Raw genomic sequence first — 12,871 nt, 5'->3', positions numbered from 1 at the left:
TCTCGCTCTCTCTCTCGCTCTCTCTCTCACTCACTCTCTCACTCGCTCTCTCTCTCGCTCTCTCTCTCTTATTCTTTTTTGCTCAAACACACACACACACACACACACACACACAAATAAATTCAAGCAATTGGTTTTAGGTCTCAATTGTTATTGCATAATCCACTGCGTATGACACAGGAATAATACTAATGAAACTCGTTGAACATAGGCAAATCATGCATTTTCAGTTTTAATAATAGAATATCGCCCAAACTGTCTGAAAGTAGGCTATTAGTCACATTTTTTGCTCCATTTTTATTCTATTTATAGAGAAAAAAATACATGTTGTTCACGGTTTTCGTTTTCAACACATAAAACCACAGACATTTATACAATATAATTTCACTTATTTATTTATTCTTTAATAGTCATTTTCACGATATATGATAACGATTTTTAGATATACATTCCATCTTTTTGAAACCACAACAACACTACACATACGGGTTTATAACATTTCCACAGGACCCGTTGGATTGCACAGAATGAAAATGTCTTCACGCGCATATCTTCTTTTTATGATCTCTTCACACTTATAGGATTCAGACCCTTAATTCCAGACCTTGAGTAATTTAGTAATGTTCTTGCATTAATAGCCTGAAATGTAAATGCTTTATCATGTGAAATTGGGAATAATTACCAATTTAGTTACCGAATCCTATGGGGATTCGTTATTTTTAGTGACGTGGCAGTATTTTTCCTGTCTATGAAGCGAATATAGGTCAAATGACTTGTGGGCCAACGTCAACCCTACGCTTACGAGAGATAATTATTGCGTATATTAACGTTGTCCCCAGATGTGGGTAGGCCTAAACATGTGTTTTAAAGTTCATTCATTAAAATAAATAAAACACTATCTTAAATCTAATATATTTTTAACGGTTTTCTTTTCCATCTTACAATTTCAGTGTTTAATACCTGTATGTATATCATACATTCAATGCATAGTTAAAATGGCAGAGTTTCACTCATATAGTTTCAATATAGCGCACGGAGAGAATACAAATTACTTCTAAATTAATCAATAAACATATTTGCGATATTTCTACTTGGTCTATTGATTAACAAATTATGTTAACATCATCCACGATATATATTGTGTTGATTTGTCTGGTTGATAGCCTATTATTTATTGCCATTAAGTTAGTTGCCATCATAATAGGTCCTCATAACAATGTATTCGTTAATAATCACATTTAGTCCCAAATGAAATATTGCAAATCACATAAGAAGAAGTGGCATCATATATACCGCACAATTCTGTGTATACCATTTAGTCACTATGCCATTGAACTATCGTCCAAAACCACATAATTGAATGTAAAATACAATTGCTCTCAAGGTTGGAAAACCACCAACGAGAGATAAAAAGACACTGCTCATTTTGCCATTTTGTTTAGGTCGATTAAACTACTGTAAACCTTCACTCCACAAAAATATGGATATGCATTTGTTTTCATATTTATACATTAAAAGTTACATTTTCCATAACGTTTGCAAATTCAGTTGGTTTGTTTTGTGTGCGTGTGTGTGACAATGCAAATGTTTGAAGAGCAAATGTGAGGACGGCATTCTGAACGTGGATTTATTTCGCATGAATTCTGTAAGCAAGTGCTGACTGCGCTCCGTGGAGAAATCAGTTATTCACTTAGGGGGTGTATCGTAACATTTATTTCAGGCAGATTGGCTTTGCTAATCTTCTATACCATATTTGTACGCTTCTACGAGTCCTTCCATTGAGTGGATGAAACCAGATATGGCGCATATACCTCCTATTACAAATATTGCGACATCAAAGAAAACGTGGTGCCATAGCAGCTTTCTCCATAGCAGCTTGAGGTGGAAGAGGCTGGGAAGCAGAAAGCACAGCCCCGCGCCCGTCAAGCTCCCGGTTAGACCCATGAGAAGAGCAAAATGCGGTACATAAATGGCCATGAGCAACGTGAATACAACAAGGCTGCATCTGAGAGTTAGGCCCCAGGATTTCAGACGTCCGTCGCCTCCGTAACAATCTGGAAACCACGTGCGTTCTCGTTCACAGAAAAATGATTTTTCCAATACTTCAACTGCAGCGAAAAATGGCAATGGGTATGACAGTAAGGCTTTTGCCACTAAGAAAAGGTTCACAACAGCCCTGATGGTTGACGGCAGGTTGTCGGTGATTACCTCCTTGGTGGCATCCGCCCAGGTAAGGTAGGCCACTAGAGCGAACAGGCCTTTGAGGACGCACGCGGCGATATGGGTCCAGTTCATCATACAGTGGAACTCGCTGGGCTTCTGCATGTTCCCCTCCAGCGACGGAAGGAAAATCTGAGACGTGTAACTGAACACGATGATTCCAATAGAAATTGGGAATTTCTTTACATCGATGTAGAATTTGACTTTGTCCCAGGCCCAGTCGCGCGCTCTTGATAGACAGTAGGCTATCACCAGAATGTTGATTACGAAGTGTGCGATAGTGCACAGCAAGCTGAATTTAGACACAGACTTAAGATTCTTGAGGAAAGCGCATGGCAGCAAGGCGGCAGTGGCCACGATGGCCCAAGACTTCTGTGAGATGGGGAGGGTGGGGAAGCTGTTGTACATCAGGTTACCGCTCACTACCACGTATAAGATACACGTCATCACCAACTCAATGATCTGGGCTACATTCACAATATGACCACCTAAAGATGGAAACCTTGGCTGACAACAAGCGTTGGCAATGTCCACGTATGAGTCCCTCACACGCACCAGTTGGCCGTCTTCGTCATCCTCGTACAGGCAAGCGATTAGGATTTTCCCCGTGTAGCAACAAACCACCGCGGCGAAAATAATCAGAAACAGTCCGAGGTAGCCCCCGTGGAGAATGGCGTACGGTAAACCCAGAACGAACATCCCCTGAAAACACAAGAGACCACGGATATGAGAAGTTGTGTGCACTTAATTGCCAATTCAACATAAACAAAATTAAGTCTGCAAGTTGTCGATAATTTGTTGGAGATGGCTGGCCAAAATTACATTAAATAGTTAAATATTTTTTGAATGAGTATTGCAGTAAATAGAAAACATGTCTGCGCTCTAGAAGGTAGCTGTATAGTTAGTGGCGTCGTTAGGCCTTGGCATCCAAGGCTATAGCCCCCTTGTATTTTATGAATAGCCCCGGATTTCAAATTGACCAATAATAATTCTAATAAAAAATCCCCTGATCTATTAATCTATAATTCCGGTCACGCATTATGACAATGTAGACGTGTAGACCGCTAGCATGTACATTTACGTTTTCCTCATGTACATTCAAAGCCCAGTACTTTCTGTCCCGGTGGGTGGGGTGGGGTGGGGGGTCAAACTGCTTGCTCAAGTGTCAAGCAGTGTGGCACATTTTAGTTTTTCCCCTAAAACTAAACAGCGGAGTGACCGAAGGAGCACCTTGATATTTGTTATCGTGTACACAATTTTTTTTTATCATAGGTGGTATGCGTAATTTAATTAGTGATATCTTAATAGATTCCTAGGGGTGACATTATTGTTGGTGGGGTTTCTGGGTGTACATTTCATTTGGCTGTGAGCATGCCCAATCCAAATCAGTTTTGTCTTTACCGATGGCGTGACAGAGACAGCTACTGACGTAGAGGTGACTGCAGGTTGATAGCTTTGTAAACACATGACGGGAGTGCACTTGCCTTTCACACATTTTGTATGTTGTCACATAGGCCTACACAGCTGAATACATTGTAATATCTCAACACCTGCCCAAGAAGCCCTACGCTGTATAATCGTAGTTTATTTAACATAGAAACCAAGACCCATAGCACATGCACGACAGACTTGCGTGTATGGTTGGCTATCGACAAAAGAACAGAGCAGAATAACTTAGGCTATGTCTTCTGGGCTTTGTTGAGATGACTGTTTAGAAGGTCATCTGACCTTTCGAATAGTATAGCAGCTGCTTGAGTGCTCCGGATAAACGCAGCCAGTACAAGATCGTGCGTAAAACTGCATCACCGGTTCGTTACGCGTCACTTTATTTTTGTCATCCGGGGATGCTTATCCATTCGAATATTTTAATATATTTTAAACGATGTTTTAAGGATATATCAGACAACGACATCCTAAAACAAATGATTTCCCCCGAAAAACATACAAATTATATTCAAATACCGAAGGGAATCTACGTATTCAACATAAAAACCATATCTGGTGTGTATGTACTTCAGTTGGACTGGATTTTTATTGAAATAACAAACAACTGGAATATAAAAGTACATACATCTTGGACTCACATTTCTCCCACAATATCAATTTGTTTGTTCACGAAGAGATAATTTGAAGACTAATATGTGGCATATATATTCACTTGGTAAATTACAGGCAACAAAGTACACAGATCAACAACAAAAAGAGTGTGAAAGGACAGCTGCAAGTCTCGCCATGTTTTAACTGGTTACCTGAATGCATCTTTACCTGAATTGCATTTGTGACGTTCCAGCCCGCTTCCCATGCGGTAATTTTTGGTGATTTTCCTTCTTCTCCCAGACCTGAGGCTATAGAACCAGAGGTCGGAGGTCCAGTGCCATCTCTCTGGTAGTGACTGTCCCCAGCCAACATTCCGTCATCTCCTCCAACCATCCCGCCCTCCCCACTCCCTTCTCCGAGGTCTCCACCACTCATGTCATCCGATTTCATGATATCCATCTGCAATCCTTGCCGGTGGTCGTAATCCAAATCATCGCATGCGGCGAATCCCAGCCCCTCCTCGTCTGTGGCGGCCTGGAAGCCCATCCTGGCCATCATCCCGCTCACCTTCGCGGTAGATTTATTCGACACCGAGGTGGCTGCATTTGATAGTTTATTTTGAAACTTGCTTCGGATTAAATGGGCCATTGTTGCGTTCTCTATCTGTCTTGCCTGTCGCGACTGATTTTTTATACTTTTATTTTTTTAAATACAACAAAATGCCAACAACTTTAGAATGCAGCTCTGTTTTCGCACATTAATCTAACTAGAGTACAGATGGTGGTCTTATAAAGCCTTGATTGTTGTTTCAGTTGCTATCTCCACTTTTTGATCAAAGTACGCCTTCTGTTCTTGATCATCCCCAGGTTCATGTCACCTTCAGAAATCGGCGCTCCGTCTCTGCATCTTGTTATGGCACTCTCTCCTTTAGCTCGAAAACGTCCAAACTTGATGCACAATTTTCTCAACGAAAAATGGGTATTACGCAGAAGATTACGTAAAATTGCGCGTTGTCGTTTATAATTCTTACCTGGTTTATTAATATTAATGGTTGAGGCAGCACTTCCACAGTTGGTTTTCTCTGGTTGTTACTGATGCCTATGCGGTACGCTTGAGCCTGGGGGTGGCAAGGAGGAGACACGTGTCATCATCAGCCTGCCAATGCAAGGACTCTGCTTCGTGAAACACGTATCCAGCCCCCAGCGCGCGCAGCCACCCCACAGAAGAAAATAGAAGAGATTTGCTGCATTTCTAGGGGAGGTGCTTGCAGTACCCCGTCTCCTCCCCACCCCCATATTCTACAGAACTTTATCCAAACATCCAATGACATTCTTGGGGCTTCGAGTCTTGCATTACTTTGCGTATAAAAGGATCTAGGCTGAATCTGAAAGGAGAAACCCATCAACTATTTGGACCTGGTTATATAACTACCTGATTTGAATTTGACTACATTTGAGTTTCATTTTGAACATGAGTTTTATTTTGAACCAGAGGACGCTAGCAACATCAGTAGCAACGATAGGTGATGTCCCTAACGGATTAACATGGATCGACTTTGAAAATGTTTTTGACTTATTCTGGAAGAAAATGCTTAACTTCATATTTTGTGATTCAAAATAGAGTATTAGTATTACAGTGGAAGTTTATTTACACGAAGCCAGTCGAAGGATAAATATGTATCTTGCTATTGATTTATATGCTTTTTTCATTCGTTAAGAATACCCTTTTTCTTGGTACGCCTAGGCCTTTTTGTGCATTACAAATCTATTTTGATTGGGGGTTTTAGACAAAGCCTATCATTAATTTCGAATTTAGGCAAATACTGCATTTTCAGATTACATAGGAGGTTTTCTATTGAATGTAAAGAACGTCATCAAGATAATTTTTTCTATATCTCCTTAAAAATAATTTAACATTTTTCTCCTTTCGATTTGGAGAACTAATGCTTTTAATGCAAATAATTTGTTTTACATTAATATGATTTCCTAGTTTAAAAAGGAGAAATTACAGGCCTAAATATTTCTGTATGCACATGGATATAGATTTTTATTATCTAAAAGTAAAGTTTTAAAATAACGTATTATAAAATTAACAACAATAGATAGGCCTAGTTTGTAGTCTTGATAATGGTATTGATAACAATACAAAAAGACTCATACTAGCAATCATATTAATGTTAATAATACAAATATTAAACAATCATGAAAATATTATTATGGTCATAATAATAACAACGTGTCAGAAGGAACATTAAGCACAAGTTAATTAGCAAAGAAAATGTTTTTATATGTAGTGAGATAAAAGCTACTTAATTCATTCAAGCCTGCACATGGGAATTAGATAGATGTTTACATTTTGTCACACGAAAGCTTTTCACTGCTCACGTCACTGGTCGTTTGCATGGATGCTGCTTTCCAGTGATTTAATTCTTTATCTTTCAAAATAAAGAGATAAACCATGACACAGACTCTATGCATAGGATGGGATAATTTTATCAGCCCAATAAAATACATTGTTTTGCAATGCAGAGAAAATCCTGAACAATATATTGAAATTCACATGTTTGTTTCATATTTCATTTTGCAGGTGGTATTAGACATTCTGTCTTAAATACATGTTTTACAAAACTCCTCAGAATTCAGATTTTTGAGGGAGTGGCTGTCATTCTGGGCATGGGGAATCCAGTCGTTAGTTATGGGAGTGATTATGATGACGGGAGTGGAGCAAGTATGTCCTTTGTTTATTTCCTTGATAACAAAACACCAATTTCCTAATTGATTACACGCCAAACATAAAAACTTTTTTTGTTCACATTTATTAGGATTTAGGAACAATTTTAGCAGTGTGGATATGGTGAGGTTATTTCTATAATCATCTTTTAAGAAGAGAAATACAAAAAATCAGAGGGGTTTAGCTATCATTATAACTGTGGCTGTGTTAGCCAGTGACCACCCGGATGACCAAACGTCCCGGGTAGGATGAGCTGAGCGCTAAAAGAAAACATGAGAGGTTTAGCCTATCTTTGTAGTTTGATTGCAACCACATTTAACGATCCTTGCAGCAGCGTTCTATAACACGTTCGCATTGCGAATGATTTATTGGGTTTGCATTTTAGCCAACTTCACAGTCAGTACGTGTAGGCTATATATTAGGTAGCTTATCTAAAAAATAAATAAATAGCCGAAACAAAAACATCTAACCGAAATAATAAAAACACGTTTAAACAGTTTATGGAAAACATATTTGCAAATATATAGATATGCCTATTAGTGTACCATCTAAATTTACAAAACGATATTTAACAATATAGCCTACTCTGTTTAACCTAAAATACCTGAGAACAGGTTTACAAATTGCACATTCAAACGTAAAACGGTATTTTCTGAAAAGTCAGAGATTGACTACACGCAGCGGCCGCCCCCAGAGTAGGCTACGTGAAGGGGTTAATCACTGGCAGCGTTATCAGTTGGTCCAGACCTTCTCTGATCTGTACTTAGGACTGTCTGATTGAATATGTTGTAAAATGAAAAGAACAGCCGTGACTAGAGAAAAGAGGGCGTTAAGGGCTTCGTTTGAGGTCGATTCCCCCAGCAAGACCCGGTTTGGTATCAGCCTATATTTTTTAACGATATATTTTTTTTTATTGTAGTCTATACATTTTATTAATTTTGTGCACATTTATTTTAAGGATTTATTATTACTTTATTATGAAGAATATAGGATTTGACAAAAGGTCAAACGACGTTGCTTATCCACAAGCACTAAAAGAAAAGCACAATGATTGATTATAAAACAAAATAGCTTTCCATAGGCAGTGGTTCTTTCAGTCCACTCACTCATGTCCTGTATACATCCTGAATATTTTGTTGACTGCGCAACCCACTTTTCCGTGACCACATTAATGTGGTGCTATTGACGTCTTGTGATTGCAGGCCATATGCAGGTGCAAACCCCCAAAACTCATCAGTAAACGTTGATGGAATTCACAAATGGAGAGCAATTGAATCTGAAAGAACGGGGTTTTGCTGGGTCTGGCTGTCAGACAGATTTCCTCACTGCCATACGATCTTTAGACACGCATTGCAGTTATGTTACAGTATAACACAGTACAGACATTCTGTTTTAATATTGATAAAATCATGATTTCGATTTCACTTCATCAATGTCAATTTTGGTTTGCAATAATTCTTATATGTGTGTATTGTATGTTTTATACCAGTGTTGTAGCCTACTGATAATATTAATAGACTACATGCGGATTGCATGGATGTGAAATTGATTTTATCTAGGCTAATCACTGCTCAGTTTATCACCGATCATCGAAGGCAACGGCGGGTTGAGATGCTAGATCCCAGGAGGATTCTGTGGTTGTCACCTTGAGAATAGAGATTAAAGGAAGATAGCCAATAAGCGATTGTTATGTATAGCTGAGCCAATTCATTTGTATGCTATATTGTTTTTAACCAGTCATAATTTTTTGGACAGGCATAGGCAAAAAATATTTCAGAAGCAGTGTTTAGCTAGTGGAGTGACTCAAGTGCTCAAGCATTATGATTTTGCTCATTCCTCACATACATTTTCCGGTGACCCAACCCCCCCCCCCCCCACCCCTCTCCGTTCCACCTCCGGCTCTGCTGCTGTCTGCTCAGTCCGTTTTCCCATTACACACTTGGCTAAGCTGGCACAAGGTTTTGGCTTCATGTCCCCTACTCCTCCCGAACCATAGAATGATTAATTAGCTCAATAGGAGCAACTGAAGATAAAATGGGTTTGTAAAATTTTCTTATATAAAGACTACATTTAACACAACCAAACCTATGCCTATATCATAGCCAGTAGCGACAACTAGGTTATAACGTAATAAAATGATGATGCTCATACGCGAACACAATATTTGAAGAGCTGATGATAGAGTGAAAGACCGGCAGACCTTTAACTTTTTTACGTTTTACTGTATCTGAGGTTGTTTATTTCACTTTAGTTGATTATTATTTGTTTAATTCTATTTGATTTTTGGTGCGCATATTTTCCACTTGGTACTACAAACATAATTACCCAACGCCATTAAAGCTTATTTTAATTTAGAAATTGAGTGCGTCAGTGTGTTTAGAGGTTGCTGTCTTCTGCAATAGAGGACGTATTCTGCAATAGACTGCGGAGATAGGAGAACCTTCATTGTCACTACTGTGATTATGGAAATATATGTGTTTGTGTGGGTGGGGGTACACTGCTCTGTGCGCCGGAGACAGGCTGGGTATAACACAGCCTGAGCCTTCAGATCATGCGCAGTACCCGCTAACGCATGAGCTCCCCCAGTCTTTGCCTAAAACAATTGGGTTACAAGGGAACGGGGGATTTGATATTCGCAGATGTACGAATTCACACGAGGCTACTTGTATATATTTTTTAAGTCAGATGTGACCATGTTACGAAAGTGGGTTACCCCGTTAATGTTATGCGACATATATCTGCGTGTGACACCATAATACATAGGCTGCATATTATCCGAGCAATTCATTCAAGGATTATTTTCATACGAACAAAAACCTTTAAAACAATAGTCCGCTAAATTTACCCTCTGAATCAACGTTTCCCTGACCTTGACGGATCTAACTGCCTGATGTGTCGCGTAGACAGATCAAGATCAGCGAGCCAGAAAATAACACACACTTCAATTAATAAGGGAACCTGAAAAGACACTTGGTCTCTGGGGAACGCGCACGGCTTGGGGAAATTAGCTTATCCAGAGATAGCTTTTCTCTCTCTCTCTGGAATCCATTAACATTAGCATCACAATCCCAGGTAGGCAGTGAATACACTATCGTGCTGATTAGCCAATATGAAGCCAAATCACAGTGCCAACATCAATTAAAAACACGTACTATGCACATACTATGGGGATAAAAAAAAAAATATATATATATATTTATTGGAAATACTACAACCTTTACCAGGCATCTTGACTTAATGAATAACAGCCTAAAAACAGACTTTGCAATTGATTGAACAGTGGGTATTCAGCTTTAAGTTGCAGAACATTTTTCGCTGTTTTTTTATGTTTTATATAATTTTTACATGCTTCTGTCTCTGTCAGGAAACTAACTACCGTATTTCTCTATTCCCCCAGAGAGGCATCCAGGTGTCGCGGTGGTAAACGCTAAGAGCCTTTTCATTATGGTTCTAATGCCACTGTTTAATGGCCTATTATGAGGCCCCAAGAGACTACCAGGAGAAGTGGTTTATATTAGCCCTGGTCGGCCGTTATTTGCGTGTCCAGGAATATAGCGTTTATGCAGATCTATTTTCTGTAGATCAATTGTAGGCCTATAGCTTAAACCAAATCTCATTATACAAATATGCATATACAATGTGACTATGTTTATTGCACTTTCATCATTAATGTTTATTTATACCCTTTCATTCATAATGGAGCTACTTTCTCATCATCAGTGCATGTGTGGTTTATGCTCGATTGTGGGTCTTATTCTCTCCAGACTAAGTGGCTTCGTTGTTCTTTGGGTTCCTTGTGCTCCCCAGACGCTGTTTGTTTTTAAACCAGAGTGACTCCACTCACTCCATCACCTGGGACGTTCGTCTTTTCGCCGTAGCCGGGATTTCACCTCCCCGCTGCGACACATTAACATTGTAATTGCCTTTTACCACACGCTTTGAACACAATGAACTCAGCTTGTCCGCTGGGACTTGCTGCTTTTGCCCCGGGCTGGCACAATAGCGATGCCATCGATTTATCACACTAGCTGCCCAGAAAAGGACCACCATCATATCGCAGAACACACACACCTTCGGCTAGCACTCTGGCGTATCTTTTTCCTTATACACTTGGCCTGTAGGTCTTGCAAATAAGGAAGCAAACAGAGCCGTTGGATTTCTCAGCACCACGGACAGTGGTGATAGTGAATCATTTCGACCTTATCCTGTTAGGGCCACCCGTGATCCTTGCCAGAGTTACATTTCAGAAATACAGTTTCACTGTATTTGTGCAACATGTAAATTCATTACATCCTTGACATTTAGCATAGGAATAGGCTAAATAAAACAAAAGGTGACAAATTTGAAGAGGGTCCAGATTAGGGGGTGGAGAATGCTAGATGAGTGCAGTAATCAAGTGGAGTGTCTCACTACCCTTCAACACATGAACACACATACATATAAACAACATGCAGGCACACACCCACATACACTATGCTTTTGTTTTTGTTTGAGTCGCTCTTGGCTAGTTTTATTCATTGTACTATTTGATCTATTCCAGAGAAATCACAGCTGGTTAGACTTGTTGGAATACCATCAAACTCTTGATAAGTTAATCAGATGTGGCTGTTCCGGGCAGCAACAAAATTGTGAAACATCTGGGGGTCCCTAGGGGGAGAGTTGAATACTTCTGGTGTAGAGCATGTTTCAGATTGAACTGCATCTTGCACCACGTACCGCACAGATTTCATATTTTGTAGACCAAAAAAAAAGGGTACTCCACCCCTGAGATGATTCTACCTTATTTCCACTCTCTTTTGGAACAAATAAACTCATCCAGACAGTTTTTACATGTTTTCTTCTTTTTAAAGATATGTTTAACTTCTCCATTCTAAGAACTGTCTGGATGAGTTTAATGGCTCTAAACAAAACTGTTTTTAAAAAGGATATATAAAAACAGGGGCACCAAGAGGGCATTTTCCATCATAGAGGCATCCCATGAGGGCACATTGTCTTGCATGTAGGAGCACGTAGAGGCCAACACATTTTCTAGCATGTAGGGCAGCATACATGGCACTGCATCACATGATCTCCATTGGAAGGGTGCCCACTAGAACACTTCATCACATTTCCTCACACATAGAGGCACCCATGAGGACACTGCATCACACTTTTTCCACTGGAAGGCCCCCATTAGTGCACTGCATCATATGTTCTCCAATGGGAGGGCACCCAGAGGTCACTGTATCAAGTTCTTGCACATTGGAGCACCCTAGAGGGCAATATATCACGTTTTCTTGCACACTGGGCAACCGTAGAGAGCACTTTCTAATTTTTTACCCACCATATGGACATCCAAGAGGGCAGTTATGCAGCGTTTTTTTCTGACAGTGAGGATCCAGGGGAGGTGATTGCCCGCATTAGAAGAAAATACCATTGTTTCATAGAATTATTTTTGCGAAAACAGTCAATCAGTCACACAACTCCTCACATTGTTTCAGGACCACGGACAGTAAATGCTGTCAGAGAGATAAAATGTTGCGCTGTATTCAATGTTCTATCCAAAACAGTCTGTTTTCGAGTCCCTGTTATTGTACAAATTGCAATGCTGACTGTCTTGAGAACAAGCTGAGACCCAGTATCTCTATTCCTGTGTTGATTAGAAATAGAATGAATCAAGTGCATGCAACATATGAGGTAAACCAGTATAATCTGTTATCTGTAACAAATCAACCTACTAGACCAGGGACCCCTATTTTCTGTATTAAGCTGGCTTTACTAAATATCAGATCTCTGGCCTAAAAATCATACTTGGTAAATGACATTATAATATCAAACAACCTAGATTTCATGTTTCTCGCTGAAACGTGACTAACAGAAGACTATAGTGCTACTGTTGTCAATG

The 12,871-nt window shown here is 39.6% G+C and overlaps 1 protein-coding gene across 1 annotated transcript; it reads right to left on the bottom strand.

The window, feature by feature from the left end:
- Positions 1-277: 277 nt before the first annotated feature.
- Positions 278-5,465, bottom strand: slc32a1 (solute carrier family 32 member 1). The gene is made up of 2 exons (XM_010882011.3): positions 4,486-5,465; positions 278-2,922 (listed from the first exon to the last, which is right to left on the bottom strand). The coding sequence occupies exons 1-2, from the start codon at positions 4,903-4,905 to the stop codon at positions 1,735-1,737; spliced, it is 1,608 nt and encodes a 535-aa protein (XP_010880313.1). The 5' UTR covers positions 4,906-5,465; the 3' UTR covers positions 278-1,734.
- Between the last annotated feature and the right edge of the window lie 7,406 nt (positions 5,466-12,871).

The sequence above is a fragment of the Esox lucius genome, chromosome 17 (genome assembly GCF_011004845.1).
Source record: "Esox lucius isolate fEsoLuc1 chromosome 17, fEsoLuc1.pri, whole genome shotgun sequence".
Taxonomy (NCBI): domain Eukaryota; kingdom Metazoa; phylum Chordata; class Actinopteri; order Esociformes; family Esocidae; genus Esox; species Esox lucius.
The sequence above is the reverse complement of the archived record's forward strand: the minus strand, read 5'-3'. Positions and strand labels throughout refer to the sequence as shown.

Bases quoted from the DNA above. Each gene is read 5' to 3' on its own strand.
- slc32a1 (XM_010882011.3), bottom strand. From the start codon at position 4,905: ATGGCCCATTTAATCCGAAGCAAGTTTCAAAATAAACTATCAAATGCA. The intron at 2,923-4,485 runs GTAAAGATGCAT...TTGTGTTTTCAG, and splicing joins ACGTCACAAATGCAATTCAG to GGGATGTTCGTTCTGGGTTT.